Source organism: Podarcis raffonei, chromosome 13 (genome assembly GCF_027172205.1).
Source record: "Podarcis raffonei isolate rPodRaf1 chromosome 13, rPodRaf1.pri, whole genome shotgun sequence".
NCBI classification, from domain to species: Eukaryota; Metazoa; Chordata; class Lepidosauria; order Squamata; family Lacertidae; genus Podarcis; species Podarcis raffonei.
Window position 1 is genome coordinate 32,558,889 of NC_070614.1, and position 22,522 is coordinate 32,581,410.

The window sequence follows — 22,522 nt, forward strand, 5'->3', positions numbered from 1 at the left end:
AGGTTGTGATCCTGTGTGCACTTACCTGTTGTCCATCCCCACTTGGGACATATATAGGATTGCATTCCAAATCTGCATGCTGGCATGCTCCTATCTGCTGGTGGTAGTTTACCTCTCACTGGTTACTCCTCCTGTATGTCCCCACCCCACCCCCAACTCACACACACCATTTGGTGTGTTTCATGGTTTTCAAAGAGGACAGCACCAATATAATCTGTCACTTTTCCCCCCCCCAAGGCAGAGGCACCCAAAGGAATTTTGCATCAAGCCTATAGCCATGTAAGCTTTAAGAAGAGACAGGAAACTCATCCTGCTCTAAGAAGGTTCTATGAGGTCAGTATATACTCAGAGCATTCATCTTGTATTTATATGTATGCATTTTTTAAACCCAATTTATTTTTGAATAGCTGTGTGTTGATCTCGGAAAGATCTGTATACAATGCTTTGCAGGTGTTGCAGTGCCTGGCCTTTACTTGCCCCACACCTGATGTTATATATGATGTCAGGTGTAGGGCATATGGGGAGGACTTGGGAGCCTAATAGGCCCATGGACAAGAGCTTCGCTAATCCTGTTATATCCTATTGTGAATATCTCTAATGGAGTCAGTGCAAAGTCGGTGTGTGGGAATCACATGCTGATATTTTATCCACATGCTTGACATTTCATTTAATCATATGAATGACAGAATTTTATTTTGTATTTTTGTTTTCTGTTTTGCTTCCTAGGAAGAAGTATGATTCCCAGATGTGGGGCTTAAATAACACAAACTATTCCAAAACCTAAATCTCAACATCCTCAAAAGTATTTTCTTTTTCTTTTTTTTAAATAAATTTTTATTAATTTTCCATCCTCAAAAGTATTTTCATTTCTACTGCATGGAAGATTCTGCATGTTGAACTTATACATGCAAAGATTACCAATTCTTTACAACAGATTCTGTGAGGCTTCTCACAGTTTTTGAAGTTTTCATGTTGTTCATTATACAGATTCATTATGTTAACAAGGTTTGTCATAACCTTAAGTAATATAATTGTTCAATTAAAATTATTTTGATTTGGGCTTGTTGGTGTGTTTCTTCAAAAAAATTGAGTGCTCAGGCTCCACCTACCCCCCCCTCACCCTACCTCCACATAGAATAACCAGACAGGACAACATATTTGGGGGCAAATAAGGCCATGACTTTATTGATTACAGATGTAGAGGTTTGGTGTAGGCATTGAGTATAACTGTTGACTTCCAGCCCAGGAGGGGAGTCCTATGACATACATCAAATAGGAATACTGCCGTGGGATCGCCAATTTGAGAAGTGCTGTGGCCCAAGCCCCCACCTGGACCTCTGGAGAGGAGCAAGTCCTCCCAGATCCCTTTAACAGCATACCCTTTCCTTCGGAGGGGTAGGCAAACGTTACAACCTCCCCTCCAGCCAAGACTAAGATTTATTCAATGCCTAAATTGCCATTGTTGTTGTTGTTTAGTCGTTTAGTCGTTTCCAACTCTTCGTGACCCCATGGACCAGAGCACACCAGGCACTCCTGTCTTTCACTGCCTCCCACAGAGGTAGGTGAAAACCAAAAAACGGGAGACAATTGGCCTGGTAGGAGAATTCTTGCCCAGCTCCGAAAACAGAAACCAACAATATCCAAGTACCAAACAAGCTTAATAATGGTGGGGAGGTAAATCTGGTGGTCCATCCCCCCAGGAATGTCCGGCTTCCAAGCCTGCTTGCAATTGTCTGAATTTTCAGGCAGGCTTGGATTCCAACCAGTGGAGAGAGCTGATAGGCTTCTCCACCAGCAGGAGACTACTGTAAGAGGTATCCATCAGAGGATCTCATTGGGGGCAGCAGAGCCATCCTGCAAAGCCACCGCTTACCGATTCAAGGGCTCAGGTGCTGTTCTACCTCATAAGCAGCTAGTACACCTTGGACTGTGCTCACATTTCCATTATACCTGCTCTAAAGAACCCTTTGGTGATGGCACAATGAGGCATATCTCCAGTAGGAAAGCCCATAAGAACTTGACATTGTGTGCTCTTGACAGATGCCATTTCTCAATTTCAGGATCTAAGAATAATGTAGTTGTGTACATCAAATGTTTGTAGATGTGTGTCATGGTCCAGTCTACGGGTGATCGAAGTCCCAGCTGAGGACGTCTGGACCAGGGGCAAGATGGCGGGGTGGGAGCAGGAATGAGAGTCCAGAAGCCTGGGGTCCGAGAGTCAGTAAGCAAGGAGTCACAAAGTCAAGTGTCCGAGGATCAAGAAGCAGGGAGTCAGGAAGCTGGGGTCCGGGGATCAGGAAGCAAGAAGCCCAAGGCAGGAAACATGTTGCTGTGGCAAAGAGCCGAAGGGAAATGCTGACCTTATATCCCTTCCTGGCTCTTGCCACCAGGTGCAGTTACCTGTGCGGCTGTGCTTTCCTCCCCAGAACAAACTTAGGAAGGCCCCAGTCCTGCGAAGCCCTACTGGACACAGGGCCTGTCCTGACAATGTGACATGAAGGCTGCCAACATGAAGCCGACCACATAGGAATCCCTTGCAGATGACAGCAGTGCCTGGAGACAGACAGGTTGTGCATCCACAGCAGTGACCAGAGGAGGAATAGCCACTAGGAGGAGCACAGAGAATAAACGCCATGGAGCCTCTACAGCAGCACAATTGCAGGAAGTAGAAGTAGGGTAGAAGTAGATTTGTAGCAAGCAAGGCAATAAACAGGGCTAAGCTGCACATTCACGGCATTAATTCAGATTGCCTGGTCTATCGTGATTTAGAATGAATGAGTTGGGTGCATGCATATGCTGCTGAATCTCCTTTAATGCTAGTAGTAAAAACAAATCAGGAAAAGAGGGCATCAATTTGCGTGTTCTGATTTCTACATTACATGTGGATGCAGATTTTGAAACAATTGCTATATTTTAAAGAGAAATTCAACACAGCTCATCAAAGAACGGATTTCTATGACCAGGAGACTTGTGTGACTGTCGGGCTGTTGTCCTGATGCTAATTGTTGCTGCAGTACTTAAGGTCTCTGTTCTTCCTTCTTAAGGTTATCTTTAAACCAGACTTGGGGTAGAGGGCTATTCATATAGGACCGTCCTTTCAAATGAAGCCCTGTCATCACTGCATTAGCTCTACAAGTATCTGTGGAGCATAGCGTTTACATGGGACAAGCATAGTGTTTGCATAGGGCACTCCTCTATCCTTTGGAGGCAGGTGCTGACTGTCACAGGGCCATTAACTGTAGAGCAAATTGTTGGCAGTTACTTATATCTATGCAGAGCAGGAAAATGAAAGTAAATAATTACCTTAACAAAGGTCCGCCAGAAGCGGGAGCAAGGTACAGGAACTGACGAGCGAATCTCACCGTTTGCTAAGAAGGTAAGAAAAAATATTTCCAGAATTACATTTTATTCTTTTAGTGATTGGAATGTGTTTGTTTAATGATGAATTGGTGGTCAGGTGAAAGGAGAGAGGCTTTTCGCTTGCTTCCATTCAGGATATATATAGGATTAGTTTACCCTCGTGTAGAAACTTTCAAGCCACGTTTGCAAATATACTTGTGATAGTAAATTTCAGGGGCTTCTTTGCAAAATGTAAGTTTACAAATATAAATGTGTGTGTGTGTGTGTGTGTGTGTGTGTGTTTGAAAGAAAGAAGAATGAAGGCAACATGCTCCTTTCTGCAGAGATCCTTCCTAGCCACACAAGCCTGAATACTGGTGGTTGCTTCTTTCATTTGTAATGGACATAAAATGGCTGCTTTTTTGCCACTCCCATTTGACACTGGCAAGTGATATTTATCCCTTGGCACACAGAGTTAGCTCTGCCATGGGACGTCTCAGACTTTTCCCCACCATGTTCCTGGTCTTCTCAGTTGGGGATGTCATTGACCATCTCTCAACTTGGAAGGGTTTGTCCTGCTTTTCAAGCTCTTTTGTTAAATATGGATCTCCCACATAGTCATTCATTTCAGTACAGATGCATAACCAGCAAATTCTAGACCCTTTAAATTTAGTATTGTGGTTTAACAATATTGGAGCAGGGCGTTCGATTTCCTGAAATGCTGAAGAGATGTGGGGGAAAGCATCATCCATCCACTTACAATAGAGACAGAGTAGATGGCTTTTGAATTCATTTTTTTTACGATATATGCAATACATTTCTTTTATCAGATCTAAACTGAAACAGGATAAGAACATAAAATGTATTATATAAAAACAAAATTAAAATCCTATACATGCCTCATTTTCAGATAAGTGTGCCTATAGAATACAGCTTTAGTTGACACATGCATTCTGCTGGCGTGGTGAAATGCACAGCTATAATTCCCTTTGTTTTATTTAATATAATAATAAATTACAAATATACCTATTTGTGGAGAAGGAGTAGAAGAAAAGACAAAAGGGGACACTGGAGTGAATGTATACTATTTAAGTAGCAATCTCCTTTTCAAGCTGCTTCCAACTCTAGAGGAAAGTGAAGAAAGACTTACCAGTACCATTGTCACTTTATTTGTGCTCAAAGCAATACATATCAAATGCATGACCAAAAAATCACTATCCATATTAACCCATAAAAGCAAGTGAGCCCAGGCCAGAGAGTCCAAATCATTGATTTCTGACAAAACTATCCAATTGACCTGACAGAATCATTGAGGCAGCCCCTCCCCCAGTGTCCCTAGGGCTACTGTCTTCCTTGAGGAAAATCAGAAACTGGGATGCCCAGGCTAGGGAGCATGGCAAATCAGCTCCTGATAGGTGGCCTGAGAAAACTACTGGGACAGCCCCTCATTCACCTTCTCTGGGGTATTAAAGTCCCATCTGCCCTGAGAGATGGCAAGGAAGCCGAGGCCAGGAGCAAATGCCATCAGTTGTCAGTCAGCCTGAGAGGTCTCTGTCACTACATTTGTGTTCTACTACAGTATTTTAAAATTGTAAATGACCTCAAGTGCATTGACTTAAAAGTGGTGTGTAACAAATGCAATAAATATATTAGTAAAATAAGTTCAAAACAAGATAATCAGAAGAACAAAAACACATCATAATAGAAAAATAAACTTCAAAAATAGCTTGGCTACAAGGAAGAACAAAACAAAACACTGTATTGAATACGGTCCTCTGACCTACTTGCGAAAGAGGATGCAGATTTGCATAATATATACCATTCCTGGTATATATAGCATAAATTAAGTTTTAATAAAGCCAAATTACATTACATGAAGATTAATGTACAAAAATGCCTATATTTATTTAAATAAAGTAGACAGAACTGTTGACAGTAATTAATAAATGGTGGCCAGTGGATCTTGCAATTTTATATTTTATTTCTTCCTTTCAACAATTGTACAGGTATAGTCCTATTCTTCAGATCTTTGATCCATGTGTTCCTCATCAATGACTGTTTGCATCTTGATTTTTCTTCAGATCTCCCATGTGCTAGTAGCAGGTAAGCAAGCTACTTTTGTAAGGTTTACTGCAGCGAGCAGTTCACCTCTGAGGTAATACTTGTGTGCAAAACACAGTAAGAGTTGTTTAATGAAGGACAATCCACCACTTTCCAAGGGAATCCGTTCCACTGTTTAGCAACTCTTACTGTCTGAAAGTTCACCTGTATTCTGCAGAATAGAGTGGGATTATTGCTTTTCTTCATCAGAACATTATACTTCAGTTGATGCAGCCTAGAATAGCTTTTTTTGCTACTGCATGACAATGTTGACTCATGTTCAGATTGTGATCCACTATAACCTCTAGATCCTTTTCACATGTGCTATTGGCAAGCCAGGTGTCCCCCTCTTATATTTGTGCAGCTGATTCTTCCTGCCTAAGTGCAGAATCTTACATTTGTCCCTATTGAAATTCATTTTGTTAGTTTGGGCCTAGTTTTTCAATCCATTATGTTCAATTTAAGATTACCAGACGTCCCTGTTTTCCAGAGACAGTCCCCAGATTTGCAAATCAGTCCTCTGACAAAATCCATCTATTTAGTAGGATGTTGAAAAGTGTCCCCAGATTTATTGAAAAAAATCTGGTAACCTTAGGTCAACTTGAATCCCAATTCTGTCTTCAGTGGCATTATCTACCCCACCCAGTTTGGTGTCATCTGCAAATTGGACAAGCATCCTCTCAATTTCTTCATCCAAGTCATTTCTAAAGATATTAAACAACAACAGACCCAGGATTGAACCCTATGGCATCCTACTTGTCACTTTTTTCCAGGACGATGAGGAATTATTAGAGAACACTCTTTGGGTTTGGTCCATCAACACGCTGCTAATCCACCTAACAGTTACCTCATCCAACCCACACATTATCAGCTTCCTCACAAGATTATCATTGTTGAAGGCTTGGCTAAAATCAAGGTACACTACATTCCCCTGATCCACCAAGCTTGTAACTCTATCAAAAAAAGAAATGAGACTTGGCATGACTTGTTTTTGAGAAAGCCATGCTGGATCTTTTATTTCATCACCCTATTTTTAGGATATGAAGATAGAGAGCATTTCATATTTAGAGTAGCAGTTGCACAATCGGGGCAAGCAATTGGATATGCTTAGCAGTAGGGACTACCATGGTCCTAGCTGTTGGTGATGGGTGCCATATCCTTCCAGCCTCCAAAAAGAATTCCATGGAGCAATCACTGCCAGCAGTGGTCAGTTTAAGGTGAACTTTTGATTTTTTTTATTCCCCAAAGGTCAATATAAAATCATTCCACCCCAAAAACCTATAGTTGGTTTCCTTGGAAAAGAAGTGCTCCTGCCATGTCAACTAACGTCAAGGGTACCAGAAAGCACCAACATCCAGGTCCAGTGGATCTTGGATAAATCCTCAGAAAAAATTGATGTGAAATCCTACTATGGTCAAAACAGGCAAGAAACACAGGATAACAGATACCGAGATCGAGCTGAGCTTTCCCGTACTGATCTTAATAAAGGAAACATGTCTCTGATTCTGAAGAAAACCCATCTGCCTGACCAAGGAAACTACACCTGTATGATATTCCTTGAAGACTGGTATAATGAAGTGGTGGTTGAATTGGTTTTGGCAGGTGAGTTTATTCTTATTATTCTTATTATTAGGGTTGCCAAACCTCTGGGGCTGACCTGGAGTCTCTAGGTTTGCCTGCCCCACTCCAGGGTGCAGAAAGAGGACTTGAATCTCCAGGTAGGCAAGAGCACCTTTGGGGGAATACCATGTTTTTAGAAAACTCTGAATCCAGCTTGCAAGCTTCAACTCCAAAGAAGCCTATTGCTATATTTTGCATATGGAGGGGTGGTGTCTGCCAATTAACCTCTTTCTCCAGGGCTCTGTGATGGGAGAGAAAGCAGAGGAAGAAAAGGAAGTGGGCTGGGTTCTAGCAGAGGATGGGGTTAAGAGTATGCATGGACACTTGGCACAAGATGCATGGCTGCAGAAGAGAGAGGAGCACATGAAGAATAGCAGCAGCAGCCAAGCCTTGCTGCCTCCACCACCTACACCTAACTCCTGGATGTTCTTCTTGAGCAAGTCTGAGAAGGCAGGGACATCGCCAGGTGCTGTGGGCCATATTAAGCATACATTTTCAGAAATACAAGTTGTCAAACCTAAAACTGTAGAACTCAGGTCAGTAACTCATTCATTCAGACTTCTCCATCTCTTCGCAGCCATGAGCACTACTCACATGACCAATCGTCCTGTAGCTCAACAATACAATACAATACAATACAAAAAACAGAATTTTGAAAGGTAGCTTGGCACAAAATGTGTACTGTAAGAACTGACTGTAATAAAGTATCATTCCTGGTGTTTGGTCAGAGTGCAGAAACTCTAGATAGGTTCTATTATATTTGGAATGATGGAAAATTAATATGTGGTGTTCTTTTTGTGCAGCAAAAGGAACAGAGCCCACCATTGCCTTGGTGGATTATAAAGGCTGGGGGATTGGCCTCACCTGCAGCTCCAACGGTTGGTACCCAAAGCCCAAGGCTTTCTGGCTGGACAGTGAAGGGAAAGTCCGAAGTAAACAGTCAGACACTACAAACACAGAGACCAAGGCAGGGAACTTCAGTGTTTCCAGTTCCATTACAATAGAATCAGGAGTTGACCATGAAGTCTCTTGCAAAATCATCAACGAACTGCTAGGGATGGAGATTGAATCAAGAATCCTGATTTCTGGTGAGTAGGGGTGAAGCAAAAGCGCCAAGAGGTTAAATGCTTTCACTGTGTTTTCAGTACAAGTATTATATAGGAAGAGAGGGTTGGGAAATTAATTCAATTTTAATGCCTTGAAGTACACAAGGCTCTTTGTTTGAACGGATTATCCAGAACTGTAGTTCTGCTCAGCAGCATTTCATCAGTTATCATCTGGGGTAATGGCTAAAGTGTCTTCTGGTTCCCATATCCACTATTCACCAGAGAGGCAGGCAGGTCACACCTGAAGCACCCCTATTGCCACAACTTCAGCTCAATCCCTCCCAAAATGGGAAGTTCAGGAGAATTTGGGGCAATGAAGGTGAGTGGCAAAGTCAGACTCTGGTTAATTAGTTTTGCAACTTGAAACCGGTTGGGTTAGTTTTGCTGTAACTGAGATTTTAATATGTGTTTCAGATGCCCTTTACCCTGCCACTTCCCCTTGGCTAGCAGCCTTCCTAATCATTCTGTTGATTTTCATCTGCCTTCTTGTCGGTGCTGGGTACAAAGTCAGACGTAAGTATTTAATCTCATTTTCATAATCTCATTAAACTGTAGATGTGAACTGTTACAGAAATTTCTGTTGTTTTGTACCCATGTTTATAAAAATGAGTGGTGTGTTCTTAGATACAGAGAAGAAATACATACCAGTTAAATCAATACGTATTTACTACAGCCAGTAATTGCTCCTTAAACTGCCTTAAAATGAGCATAGTTTAAAAGCTGCTTCAGGCAATCAGAGTCACTTCCCCAACAGATAGTTGGCAAATTTAGTGCAGTTTACATTTTACTGTGGTTCTACCTACTTTGGACTCAGCAAACCAGGATGCGAACCAAAATGCAAATTTATTGAATTTTGTGATTCATTTTTTCAACCTGAAATATATTAGGGGGAAATGTACACAAAAAATGCATATACAGTGGTACCTTGGGTTATGAACTTAATTCGTTCCAGAGGTCCGTTCTTAACCCAAAACCGTTCTTAACCTGAGGTGCACTTTCGCTAATGGGGCCTCCTGCTGCCACTGCACGATTTCCGTTCTCATTCTGGGGCAAAGTTCTCAACCCAAGGTACTACTTCCAGGTTAGCGGAGTTTGTAACCTGAAGTGTTTGTAACCTGAAGTGTTTGTAACCGAGGTACCACTGTATTGGTGAAAATAATGCATCATATTAAAAGAAATAGCCTTCAAAAATGTGTGTATTAGGAGAAATAAGGACTGTCAGATAAATAAATTGTCTGATTTCTATAATTTGCTATATTTATTTCAGAGAGTTATCAGAAGCTATCTCAATGTGGTGAGTAATTGATAATGACATATTGTATACATATCATTTATGTAAGGGATGGGGAGTTCGCTACAATGTTATTGGGAGAGGTATAAAGAATTATAATCAAATTCCCTGGCACGTCTATTTTCCTTTCCTTGGATGAAAACTAATTCCACCTCTACAGAGCATCAAGCCCTATTATTCAACTATGACTAACCATGGATTATTCTGTTATTTAGCTTTTCTGGGGTTTCATTTGCCTTTTTGAATGATTATTTGTTGATTTAAAATTGTATTCAAATTTCCTGTAAATTAGTTATATTCACACTTTTGCTATCTGATCTTCTGATGAAGGGCAATCAAGATACATTTTGAGTATCAAAGATGTCTCTAAGTGATGGACAATTAAAATCATACCCTCCAACATTTCTCTGATGAAAATAGGGATGTCCCATTCCATAATGATAATTTTACTATTTATACCCCACATATCTGGCTGGGTTGCCCCAGCCACTCTGAGCAGCTTCCAACATACATAAAAACACAATAAAAAATTAAACTTTTTTAAAAAAACAAACAAAAAACTATACAGGATTGCTTTCAGACAGCTTGGGAGTCAAATAACTCCAAACCCTCTAACATTTCTCCAATGAAAATAGGGACAACCTAAGGAAAAGTGAGACACTCTGAGATCAAATCAGAAACTGGGACGACTTCTCTAAATCAGGGGCGTCCCTGGAAAACAGGGACACTTGGAGGGTCTGGTAGATGAAGTCATGCTCAGACATCATCTTCCTGCTGAGATCTGTAGGATCAATTGAAATAAGATCACTGATTATAGTGAGTCTACTTTGATTATGATTTGTTAAATGTAACCAAGAAGTGGGGAAATCCACAATGGCTACAATTTATTTCTGGTTGTTTTGGAGAGAAGCATTAAATGCATGCTTACCATTTCTGGAGATGATGCCTACCTTAAATATTGCCACTTGAATCCCTGGTGACGTTGGTGGCTAGGAGTGCCTTTTGTCACCTTGGGCAGGCGCCACAGCTAGAATCATTCCTGAACTGTGATAGGTTGACCACAAGAGATCAGTCATTGGAAATGCCAAGACCCTAGTAATTCATTCTATACAGGACTTCTCTTGTGGTTGATCTGGAAACTGCAGTCAGTGCAGAATGCTGCAATACTGGCTGCACTGGCTGCAACTTTGATACTAAGCTAAGTTAAAGGTATTGCTATTAGAGTGGACTTCCGGGTTAGCGCCATCGGCAATGGCGGAGTTCCTCTGACCGGGAGGAACCCGCTCCGCAGAAACTGGGTCTTGCCGCCGCGGCGAAGGCGGAGACCCTTCAAAAACCCCAGGCGGATGAAGCCTGGGGACTTGGGATCCGGCTGACACCAGGAGCGCCTCCCCTACTCGTAAGGAAACCCCTTTTTTGGGGCTTCGTAGCGACGTGGGGTGAGCAGCGCGGTGTTTTGGATCAATCGCTACTTTTGTGGAGTGAAGCCGCATAGCCATTGCCGGAGAGCGCTGACTTTTTCCTGTGGACAATTGGACTCTAAAATAAGTACCCGTGAGTAGAAACGGAAAATTGGATTAAAAAATACCTTAATTTGGCATCGAAGCGGGAAGGTCTAAAACAGTCAACCTTCCGCTTCTTGTAAACAGACTGAAGCAAAAACCTTTCAAGCTAATAGCCTGGAAAGTCTTTTATAAAGTTCGATATTCCTATCATTTATAACTATTAAAACCTCCCTGGAAGTGAGAGCAAGGGGGGGTGAATTTTGACTGTTTAAGCCTGGAGAGGGTGTAAAGAAAGATACGTTTTCCACCGTCTCTGACCTGGGAACGGGGTGTCAGAGACAGAAATTGTTTGAGACGTTCGTTGACCCTGAATGGAACTTTATGACAGATAGTAGAAGAAGAGAAACGAATTGAATCCAATGTTGCCTTTTGCATCTTAGAGAAACAAAGTATTTGAAAGCACTTGAACATTTGAAAAATGAAAGTAACTTTTCTTGGCTGGACTTGCTACAAAAAATGGATACAAATAGAATCTGTCTCCTCTAGAGGGAGCTTGTTATATTGTTGTGCCAGTCCACTGAGGGACTTTACAGCTGTCAGATTAAGAGCGTGGGAAAGTCCTCTGGCCTTCAACGAAAATGTGTTGGGAGGAAGTACTGGTGAGTGCCCTCTGCAGGACAAGTGTTCTGTTGGAGCAGATGCACAAGAAGATTGACATAATGAATGAAATGGTTGACATGATGCATGAGAAGAGGGACTTGGTGACTGTTGTGGTCTGTAAGGGGGATCTAACAGGGAACACTGATACAGAAATCACCCAGGGCTCTTTCCAGGAACCTACTTTGGCTAGACAAGTGCAAGAGCAGACGACAATGGAAGAAGATTTAATCCAAGTAATTCAAATAGAGGGATCTGAGGCCCTGCAGGAGTACAAACCATTGCTTTCGAAGACTGAATCAGGAGTACGCCAGGGGGAGTTGGGAGCTGAGGAGGCCCTTGACACCGGAGGGACTTTGAAACATGTTGTAAAATATTTTTTGGACTATGTTGATGGTTGTGGGGAGTGGGGCTGGGGGGAGTGGGATGGTCTGATGAGGGGAGGTGGAGATAATTTTGTGTTGGAACCCCCCAGAGACCTACTCCTCAATGAGAAAGGAAAGAAATTAAGGAAGAGACCAGCAGAAGACAAGGGAAAGTGCAAATACAAACAACAACAAGAAGATTTGCAGAAGGGGCATGGAAGAGACTTAAGAGCCTCGGACGTAAGACTACCAGGTTGATGGACTAGATGGTATGGACAGTAAGGACTGACTTAACCCGAAACCAGGAAGAAGGGACGTTGGATGAAAATTGGATGAATGTTTATAAAGGGAATTTTCTATTTTGGGAATTAGTGTAAAATTAATGAATGCTAGGGAAAATGTTGGAATGAAATTATTTGGCTTTAGTAGAAATGATATAAGGAGTTATGTAAATAAGCATTAAGTTTTAAGTGTTAAGGTATTATATGGCAAGATAAGGCTAAATAAATTAAGGTAAATTGAATAACAAAATATGGTAAAAGATGGTAAGGATCTGCTGAGTTAACTAAATAAGGTAGACTGTTAAGATAAATTATTTAATAAAAATTGAGAAAGATGGAAAGAATTTGCTGAAACAACTAATAGAACTAGAATACAAAAATGGAGGTGTGAGGAAGTCAAGGAAACAAGTAAATGAAAGATAAGGTAAAGAAAATAGGGGTTTTTTCTTTTTTCTTTTTTCTCTTTTTCTTTTTTCTGAAATGTTTTTGTTTTTAAAATGTTTCAAAATGTTTTTGTCTTTTTCTTGTTTATTGTATTTTTCCTTTTTATTTTTATTGCTTGTTGTTGTTTTTTTCTGTATTTGTCAAACTTCAATAAATATTATTATAAATAAATAAATAAATAAATAAATAAATAAATAAAGGTATTGCTATTAGTATGTAAAGCCATTAATGATTTGGAACCACTTTACATGCCAAGTTGAATGTTTCAGTCCACAGAACTTGCACTTTTACCGGTGCCACAAACTTCTTTATTTCAGCAAGTCTCCCTAGATATATATTTACGTAGTTATCTATGCTCTATTTCAGTGATATTTATCTTTTGTATACTTTTTAATCAGTCTTGTGGGTTTTAACTGAGTTTAGCTGAGTTTTACCAATAGTTTCAGTGTGTGCATCACTTTAAAAGCTTTATGATTGTGGTGTACGAATCTTTCTAAACAGATACAGTGCAGCATATAATGTTCAGTAAATAAATGAATAATGTTGCAATGCATCTTGTTTTCTGCAGAAAAACAGAAGAATGAAGCACAAGATGGTAAATGCCTCTAAGAGAGATTCACTTCCTCTATAGCACTGTTCCATAATTGTTTATATTTTTAGCATATACTAGCAGTATTGTCTTCAGGGTGACTAACAGTAACACTTTTTAAAAAGCCCAGTAAAGAGGAGCAGGAGAAAAATAGCAAAATTTTAACCACAATAAATGAGTAAACAACAGAATATTTTTTAAAAAAAGATCTTATTACCTGGCAAAACTTAATGAGCTGGAATAGCTATATGACTGGATGGTCATACAGTAGCCCAGGTGACTGAAGCTATTCAAAGCAGAGGTTGGGTTGAGCAAGGAAGGAATAATCCTGTCACATCCTCAAGATACCTTGTCAAGGTAATGCTTTATATACCATATCTTGTATTAATAATAGTAGTTGTGTTGGCAATAGTAACTAACAGGCAGAGTAGTAGAAGGGACTCTCCCCACATAAGATACCCCTTTAGCTATATTGGTGGAAGTAAATTCTTGATTAATCATACTTACATGTATGTATAGGGTGTGTATGACTAACATTTTGCTATCTGTCTTTTCAGACCGAAATCATGTAACCAAAGCAATAGGTAAGATGAGATTGTTTCCCTTTTCTCAAGCTCCCTTTTATATATAGGCAGGATTTCTTCTATCCTTGCAAGATTTCAAAAGCCCAATTTTCTGCAGTATAGGTTCATCGATTCATCTCCTGTCTAGGCATTTCATATTGCTATGAAGTTTTATTCCTGGAACCATGTTCAAATTGACAAGTGCAAGAGGCATTTCAAACTGGAAGCATTCCATAATGCTGACAATTTGGAGTTAGGCTTTTAAGGGTCTTCCAGATATATCAAGAAAGGAAAGGATGAACTAGATCCATTAGTTAGAGAAGAGGAAGCCAAGGAGAAGGAGATATGTAATCATGTTTATATGTTGGGGGGGATAAAAATAGGAAGAATAATATATGTATTCTTCTGATTTTAACGTGTGACTTATAATGTACCAGGAATTCAAGCGGTAAAACACCGTGGGCAAGCCCTGCCACTGCCTATGTATGGTCACAACTGAAGCATTGACTGGCTCCAGTAATTTTCACAGCAGATCTGCCAAAAGCCATCTTCTGCCTCCTGCTTTTTTCAGATCCACTGTTAGATAGAACTCTCTCATGTAGAAGCTAAGTCAGGAAGAGCCGTTTCCACCCTAGCAGGATTGCAGCCCAATCCCTCTCCCCACTGCCTCCCCCCTCTGCCCATGGCTACAGCTCTCCTGAGCTTGGCTGGTGAGCTGAAGTGGTCATCACTTTCCTCTCTCTCCCATGTGAGCCTCTGGGCAGATCCACAACATGTGTTTTGGAGCACAGCCAATGGAGTACAGCCAGTGCTTCCAGAGTGAATAACACTTGCCAAATTATGGGCAAAGATGTCCAAGATCTTGTTTTGATTTTGATTTTGTTTTTTGTCCTCTGTGCTTGGTGTAAAACTTCTACTTTGCTTATTTCCCCTTTTGGTCTTTAACCTTTATTTTTGGAAGAATTGGATGAAATTGTCAGGCATGGCTTTTTTCCCCCATTCAGTGGGGATGAATCCTTCCAAAATTAAAAAGAATACCTGCTGCAAAGGTTCTGCAGGAGTAGACTTTCCGTTTGAGGTAGCTAACAAGAAGCCACATAAATTGCCTTGTTGTCATATATGAAAACAGCATATACAGTGGTACCTCGGGTTACATACGCTTCAGGTTACATACGCTTCAGGTTACAAACTCCGCTAACCCAGAAATAGTACCTCGGGTTAAGAACTTTGCTTCAGGATGAGAACAGAAATCGTGCCCCGGCGGTGCGGCGGGAGCAGGAGACCCCATTAGCTAAAGTGGTCTTCAGGTTAAGAACAGTTTCAGGTTAAGAACGGACCTCCGGAATGAATTAAGTACTTAACCCGAGGTACCACTGTACTGTATGAGAGAAGTATTTCTGGGAAAGAAATCTTCCAAATTATGGACAAATAGGTGCAGGGTTGTTTTGTGCTGGGCACAAACCAAATTAAAAGGAATTTGCTTCCCTGTCTGGTTTTGAGAGCAGTGATTTTATTATGAAAATAGCACACATCATACAGGTATTCATAGGAAAGTAACCTGCACAATTGCAGAAGGAGGACAGAGGCTATGAAATTATGATTAATGGAGGATGGGCTGCTTCAGGCTAGTGTTCTCCTCAAATTGAACCAAGTATCCCAGGAACTGAATGAAAAGCTGGGTAAATGTGTGCTAAGATTTACTCTTTTTCATTTATTGTTGTAGAAACTGAGAAACGCACAGGACAAGCAAGTGAGTATCCTTTGAGTGAATAACTAGCCACAAAGTGCCTGTAGTCTTTGATAAACTGCAAGCTTCTTTCCTGCACTTATGTGAGCCATTCTTACCAGCTCCTTGATACACAACCAAAGGCCAGCAGCAGACTTGGGTTGGCGCTGAAAGAGTCCTTGGGGTTTTCTCTCTCTTCCCAATCTCCAGATAGGCATTTGGGAGGAAGGGTTGGATATACATTTCAAAATGGGTCTACGAGCTGAAAATAGAAACAATGTACCTACTTTTATAACCCAAGAAAATCTTTAAACCTGGCTCTGAAAGCCAGGATTGACGTTCCACCCCCACCCTGCTTAGGTGGCGAGCCGATTTGGGCTCGCCCGCAGAGGCTGATGGACCCTGATAGATTCCGTCAAGCCTTGCGGGACCTTTCTCCCCCTGGCGACTCATTGACTGAGCTTGTTGAGGGCTGGAATACCCAGCTCCTGGCAGCCATCAATGAGATCGCGCCTAAGCGCCCTCTGTGACCCCGCAGAAACCAGCTTCCCTGGTTTACCGAGGAGCTCCGAAAAATGAAGCGGGACCTCAGACGGCTAGAGCGAGTATGGCGGGGTGTCCGTGACAGAGCTTCAAGAACATCTTATAGGGTTTTTATGAAAACCTACGAGATGGCAGTGAAGGCCGCTAAGAAGTCCTACTTCTCGGCCTCCATTGCATCCGCTAGCTCTCGCCCGGCGCAATTATTTAGTATAATTCGGTCTTTAACGTCCCTTGAAGGACAGCCAAATTTAAATAACAATTTGACACACAGCTGTGAGGCATTTGCGAGCTTTTTTGCGGAGAAGGTCCTGTTGCTCCGCCATGACCTCCCTGCCAATTTGGATACAATAAAGGAACTGGAGGCCTTTCGACTGTCCTCGGGTCCAGTATTGGACCACTTTGACCGGATATCCCCAGCCGATGTGGACAGACTCCTCCGAGCTGGAAAGCCCACCACTTGTCCTCTCGACCCGTACCCGTCTTGGCTGATTAGAGCGTGTCCAGACGAGGTTCGGGCCCCCCTGGGGGATATCATCAATTTGTCCCTTGGCACCGGGACATTCCCAGGGGAACTAAAGGAGGCAGTGGTGCGCCCGCTCTTAAAGAAAACATCATTAGATCCCTTAGATCTATCCAATTACCGCCCGGTTTCAAATCTTCCATTCCTGGGTAAGGTGATTGAGAGAGCGGTTGCTGAACACCTTGGTAGGTTTCTGGATGAAACATCGGCTCTGGATCCATTCCAGTCCAGCTTCCGCGCTGGTCATGGGACCGAGACGGCTCTGGTCGCCCTAACAGATTATCTCCGCAGGCAGCTGGATCGAGGCAGGTCGGGGCTGCTGATTCTTCTAGACCTGTCAGCAGCCTTCGACATGGTCGAGCACGAACTCCTGGACCACCGCCTTTCCGACGTGGGGATCCAGGGCACAGTCCTTCAATGGCTGCGCTTGTTTCTCTCTGGTCGGGGACAGAGGGTGTCGCTTGGGGGGTAACTGTCGTCGTGCCACTCCTTGGTGTGTGGAGTGCCTCAGGGTGCGATACTCTCCCCAATGCTTTTTAACATCTTTATGCGTCCCCTCGCCCAGCTTGTCCGGAGTTTTGGGCTGGGCTGCCATCAGTATGCTGATGACACCCAACTCTATCTGTTGATGGATGGCCATCCTGACTCGGCCCCAGACACACTGACCAGATGTTTGGAAGCTGTGGCTGGATGGTTACGTGGGAGCCGGTTGAAGCTAAATCCTTCAAAGACAGAGGTCCTGTGGCTGGGACGGGACGATATGGGATTGGGGGGGCAACTCCCATCTCTTGCGGGGGTGCAATTAGTGCCAGCACCGTCCGTTAAGAGTTTGGGTGTAATCTTCGACACCTCCCTTTCCATGGAGGCGCAGATTGCAGCTATAACGAAGGCGGCATTTTTCCATCTCTGCCAAGCTAAGCAGTTGGCTCCTTACCACTCTCGCCCTGACCTAGCCACTCTGATCCACGTGATGGTCACCTCCAGACTGGATTATTGTAACTCGCTCTACGTGGGGCTGCCCTTGAGACTGACCCAGAAACTCCAGCGGGTGCAGAATGCCGCGGCGAGACTCCTTACGGGGTCTTCGCTGCGAGATCACATTCACCTGGTGCTATACCAGCTGCGCTGGCTCCCGGTGGAGTACAGGATCAGGTTTAAGGTGCTGGTTTTAACCTTCAAAGCCCTATATGGTCTAGGACCCTCGTACCTACGGGACCGCCTCTCCTGGTATGCCCCACAGAGGAACTTACGGTCTTCAAATAAAAACATATTGAAGGTCCCAGGCCACAGAGAGGTTAGGCTGGCCTCAACTAGAGCCAGGGCTTTTTCGGCTGCGGCTCCAACCTGGTGGAACGCTCTGTCACAAGAGACAAGGGCCCTGCAGGACTTGACATCTTTCCGCAGGGCCTGCAAGACAGAGCTGTTCCACCAGGCCTTTGGTCAGAGCGCAGCCTGACTCCCTCCTCTGGCAATCTTTACAGAACTTTAGTATGGTTGCCATCAATTTTGATTTTAATTAATTTTTAGAATGTTTTTATAATGTTGCACTATTTTAGTGTTGTTAGCCGCCCTGAGCCCGGCTTCAGCTGGGGAGGGCGGGATATAAATAAATTATTTTTTATTATTATTATTATTATTATTATTATTATTATTAAATAAAAATTAATAATTAATAAAAATTATTTTCAAAATAGAAAATAAAAATAATAAATTTAAGTAATAAAAATAATTTAAAAAATAGAAAATGAAATAAACAAATCCATGTACCTAGTAGAATAAAGAGGATGGGGAACAGGCTCACCTATTGACTGCTAAATAAATAACTTTACTGGATGTTGTGCTGATAAATCATTCATTGTTCTTGGGGCAGTGAAATAACTCATTATCATAAAAGTTTATATGTGATAATAACAGTTTTCATGATATACATAGGAGGGACATGGCTGCAGTGGGGCAGGAGGAGATGAACAGCTTGCTAGTGGTGAGCACAAGGGGTGGATGCCTGGCAGTGGCAAGGAACAAGGGGTCATGGGGGGTCACGGGGAGCAGCACTGTGGGTTTTGCATCTTGCATACACTGAAAGCAACGTATGACCTATATTGATTTTCAGTTGTGTAGCTTGGCCTCACATCTTAGTAATTCACTTCTTCTCGTTTATTTTCTTAACTCTTCATTGTTCTAATTCAAGTCATTCTTTTATAGGTGTTCGTGAATTGGAAGAACGTATTGGTGAGACAAAATGTGATGTATGGATTTGGAGGCAGGGTTTAGGGATTGAATTACAATAGGGAAGGAGTAGGACGGTGACATCCATTTTGGTAGGAGAAAGTACTGTATTTTGCAATTTGGATCAGAATTATTTTTTGCTAACATTTATTTCATGTATAGTTAGTACTATATAGAATTCCAAATATATAATAGTATTATGAGTTTACCCTGCAATATATTTTTCTTAGGTTGGATCCAGATTAAGTTACTTGCACTTAGTCCACCTTTAAATCAATGGGACAAATAGGTCACCATGACTAAATTATTACTTTAATTTCAATAGGACCTAAGTGAGACCAAGATCACATCTGCACCATACATTTAAAGCAATATTATACCACTTTATCAGTAATGGCTTTCCCCAAAGCATCTTGGAACTGCTATTTGTTAAGGGTGCTGGAAGTGGTGAGGAAACACACACAACCACTATTCCTTTAAAGCCCTAAATGGCCTCAGTCCTGTATACCTGAAGGAGCGTCTCCACCCCCATCGTTCAGCCCGGACACTGAGGTCCAGCGCTGAGGGCCTTCTGGCGGTTCCCTCTCCGCCAAGCTAAGCAGTTGGCTCCTTACCTTTCTCGCCCTGACCTAGCCACTGTGATCCATGCGACGGTCACCTCCAGACTGGATTATTGTAACTCGCTCTACGTGGGGCTGCCCTTAAGACTGACCCAGAAACTCCAGCGGGTGCAAAATGCTGCAGCGAGACTCCTTACGGGGTCTTCGCTGCGAGATCACATTCATCCGGTGCTATATCAACTGCACTGGCTCCCGGTGGAGTACAGGATCAGGTTTAAGGTGCTGGTTTTAACCTTTAAAGCCCTATACGGCCTAGGACCCTCGTACCTACGGGACCACCTCTCCTGGTATGCCCCACAGAGAAACTTACGGTCTTCAAATAAAAACATCTTGAAGGTCCCAGGCCACAGAGAAGTTAGGCTGGCCTCAACTAGAGCCAGGGCTTTTTCGGCTGTGGCTCCGACCTGGTGGAACACTCTGTCACAAGAGACTAGGGCCCTGCGGGACTTGACATCTTTCCACAGGGCCTGCAAGACAGAGCTGTTCCGCCAGGCCTTTGGCCAGGGCACAGCCTGACTCACTCCCTCGGCAATCTTCGCGGAGCTCTGGCCCAATGGTGGCCAGTGGCTTGAATTTAATTAATTTTATAATGAATGATTTTAGAGTGTTGTTTGTGTTGTACTTTTGTATTGTTTTATTGTTGTTAGCCGCCCTGAGCCCGGCTTCGGCTGGGGAGGGCGGGATATAAATAAAATTTATTATTATTATTATTATTATTATTATTATTATTATTATTATTGCAAGAAGTGAGGTTAGAGGGAACCAGACAGAGGGCCTTCTCAGTAGTGGGGCCCGCCCTGTGGAATGCCCTCCCACCAGATGTCAAGGAAATAAGCAGCTATCCTATTTTTAAAAGACATCTGAAGGCAGCCCTGTTTAGGAAAGTTTTTAATGTTTAATGCTGTATTGTTTTTAACATTCAGTTGGGAGCCTCCCAGAGTGGCTGGTGAAACTCAGCCAGATGGGCAGGGTATAAATACTAAAATTATTATTATTATTATTATTATTATTATTATTATTATTATTATTATTCCCCTCACAGAGCTGCACTTTCCAGAGGATTGATGGTTAAACCACCATGGGAATTGTAGCTCTATAAGGCGTCTCCTAACAGCTCTCAGCATCCTTAACTGCAGTTTCTAGGATGCTTTAGGGGTATTCATGGAATAATAATGCTATAAATATAAGTTGAGAATGTGGACTAAGTTTGTCATGATGCACAACCCCATATATTTTGACAATGATATCACTAATTGGAATATTATTTCACTTCAGGTCAACTCTCCAATGAGCTGGGTAAGGCAGATGGCTTTTGATGAGGCAATGATTGTTCTGTACTGAAGTATTGTTTTCTAGTATGTTAATTGGGTCTAAATCACTTTATTCAATTCTGAAAAATTCTGGGTTGTTCACTTGTTTCATAGATGTTTCTCTGTTCTCTATGACTGATCAATTTTCTCTTCTGCTTGTAGCGGTTAGAAGAGCTCAGCAATACGCAGGTAAGGAAACTGTCGTGATTAGGCTTAATGCATGGATGTGCATACATGACTCAAATGTCATCACTCAGTGACTTTTCACTTGTGGTCCTTTTTCATATGAAAACTTCACAGTAGCAATGGATTAATTCAATTTGTGCTTTTATAGTTTTAATGAATTCTGAGGCAATCAGAATTCAACATCGGGAAGGCTAAAACTGTCCTATCCTTGCTCTAGTTGTATGAAAGTGCAGAGCTGACATGCACATAGACCAGAGAGGATCTGAGCCATCAGATTTCTTTAGGACTGTACTTTGCATGTGGCTGTCTGTATAGAGAAGTCAGCACTTGAGCTCTTTCTCATGTGTATTATTAATTAATCTCAAAAGAGCCCAGGGCAGAAAACAGATATACAATGTAAAATTAAAAACAAAACTTTTTAAAAACATTCTGAAACAGGGGAAGGGGTGGTGACGACACCTCTACAGCCATGTCTTCTTATTGTACTGAGTTCCTACACAAGTGTGCTGGCATTTCTATATAGACAAACAAATGAAGTTTCTGTATCCAAGTTGTGCAGTAACTATAATTGGTCAGCTATGAAATAAGATGTGTTTTCTACAGCAGATTGAAACATCTACTGCTCCTGAACTAAACATGGTTTCCTTTCTCCCTGTGATTGCTTCCCTTATAGTTGCTGTCACTTTGGATTCATATTATAAACATCCAGAAATCAGCAAGGATAAAGAAAGAGCCAGCCTTCAAACTCTCCCCCCAGAGAAAGAAGAAACTGCTATGGGAACTCAGATTTTTGTGGGGAAAGAAGGTTATGCTGCTGGGAAACACTACTGGGAGGTGGAGGTGGGAGAGAGGCTGGACTGGGAGCTGGGGGTGCTGAATAAGGCTAAAAGGGACAAATTCCGAGAGGAAAAGGTTGTTAAGTCCTTTCAGGAAGGCTGCTGGGCTCTCAAAAGCAGCCAAGGAAAACTCTTTTCCAGTCCATGTGAGATAGAGATTGAAAAGAACCAAAATGTGTCTTATTCAGTGATTGGTTTGCTACTGGATCAAGAAAAATGGGAAATCTCATTTTATAACTGCAGAGGTGCCTATTTCCTTATAGATTCTATCCCCATTAAATCCAGTGAAAAATTGTACCCATTTGTAGCTTATGGCAGTGCTTCAGAAAACAGTGGTCCAAAGCCATCAGAGAAAAGCAATGTTTCAGAAAACAGTGGTCCAAAGTCATTAAAGAAAAGCGTTTCAAACTTTGTAAAAAAACACTTATAGAAAAGAAGAGTTCTCAGGGAAGAACTGTTGGCATGAAATGCCCAGGCTTCACAAGGAGGGTAGAATAATGGAAACAGTACTAGCATGATTGAACTGATGGATATTTTGCTTTGCTTTTGCAATTTCTTTTTATTTTATTTGTTTTTATAAACCACTGCTATGGATGTACATTTACAGCACCAACTCAACCACCATATGAGCCTTTGTCATATTTGTAAATTTTAAAAAAATAAATACTAAAAACAGAGTTTGTTGGGAGTTGAAT

General features: G+C 42.0%; 1 protein-coding gene across 1 annotated transcript; it reads left to right on the forward strand.

Moving 5' to 3' along the window:
• Nucleotides 1-3,219: 3,219 nt before the first annotated feature.
• On the forward strand, nucleotides 3,220-22,447 carry LOC128401053 (butyrophilin subfamily 3 member A2-like). Its single transcript, XM_053363941.1, has 13 exons — nucleotides 3,220-3,376; nucleotides 5,346-5,442; nucleotides 6,688-7,041; nucleotides 7,863-8,147; nucleotides 8,580-8,678; nucleotides 9,433-9,459; nucleotides 13,277-13,303; nucleotides 13,855-13,881; nucleotides 15,584-15,610; nucleotides 18,852-18,878; nucleotides 20,771-20,791; nucleotides 20,968-20,994; nucleotides 21,665-22,447. The coding sequence occupies exons 2-13, from the start codon at nucleotides 5,376-5,378 to the stop codon at nucleotides 22,255-22,257; spliced, it is 1,581 nt and encodes a 526-aa protein (XP_053219916.1). The 5' UTR covers nucleotides 3,220-3,376; nucleotides 5,346-5,375; the 3' UTR covers nucleotides 22,258-22,447.
• Nucleotides 22,448-22,522: the final 75 nt, after the last annotated feature.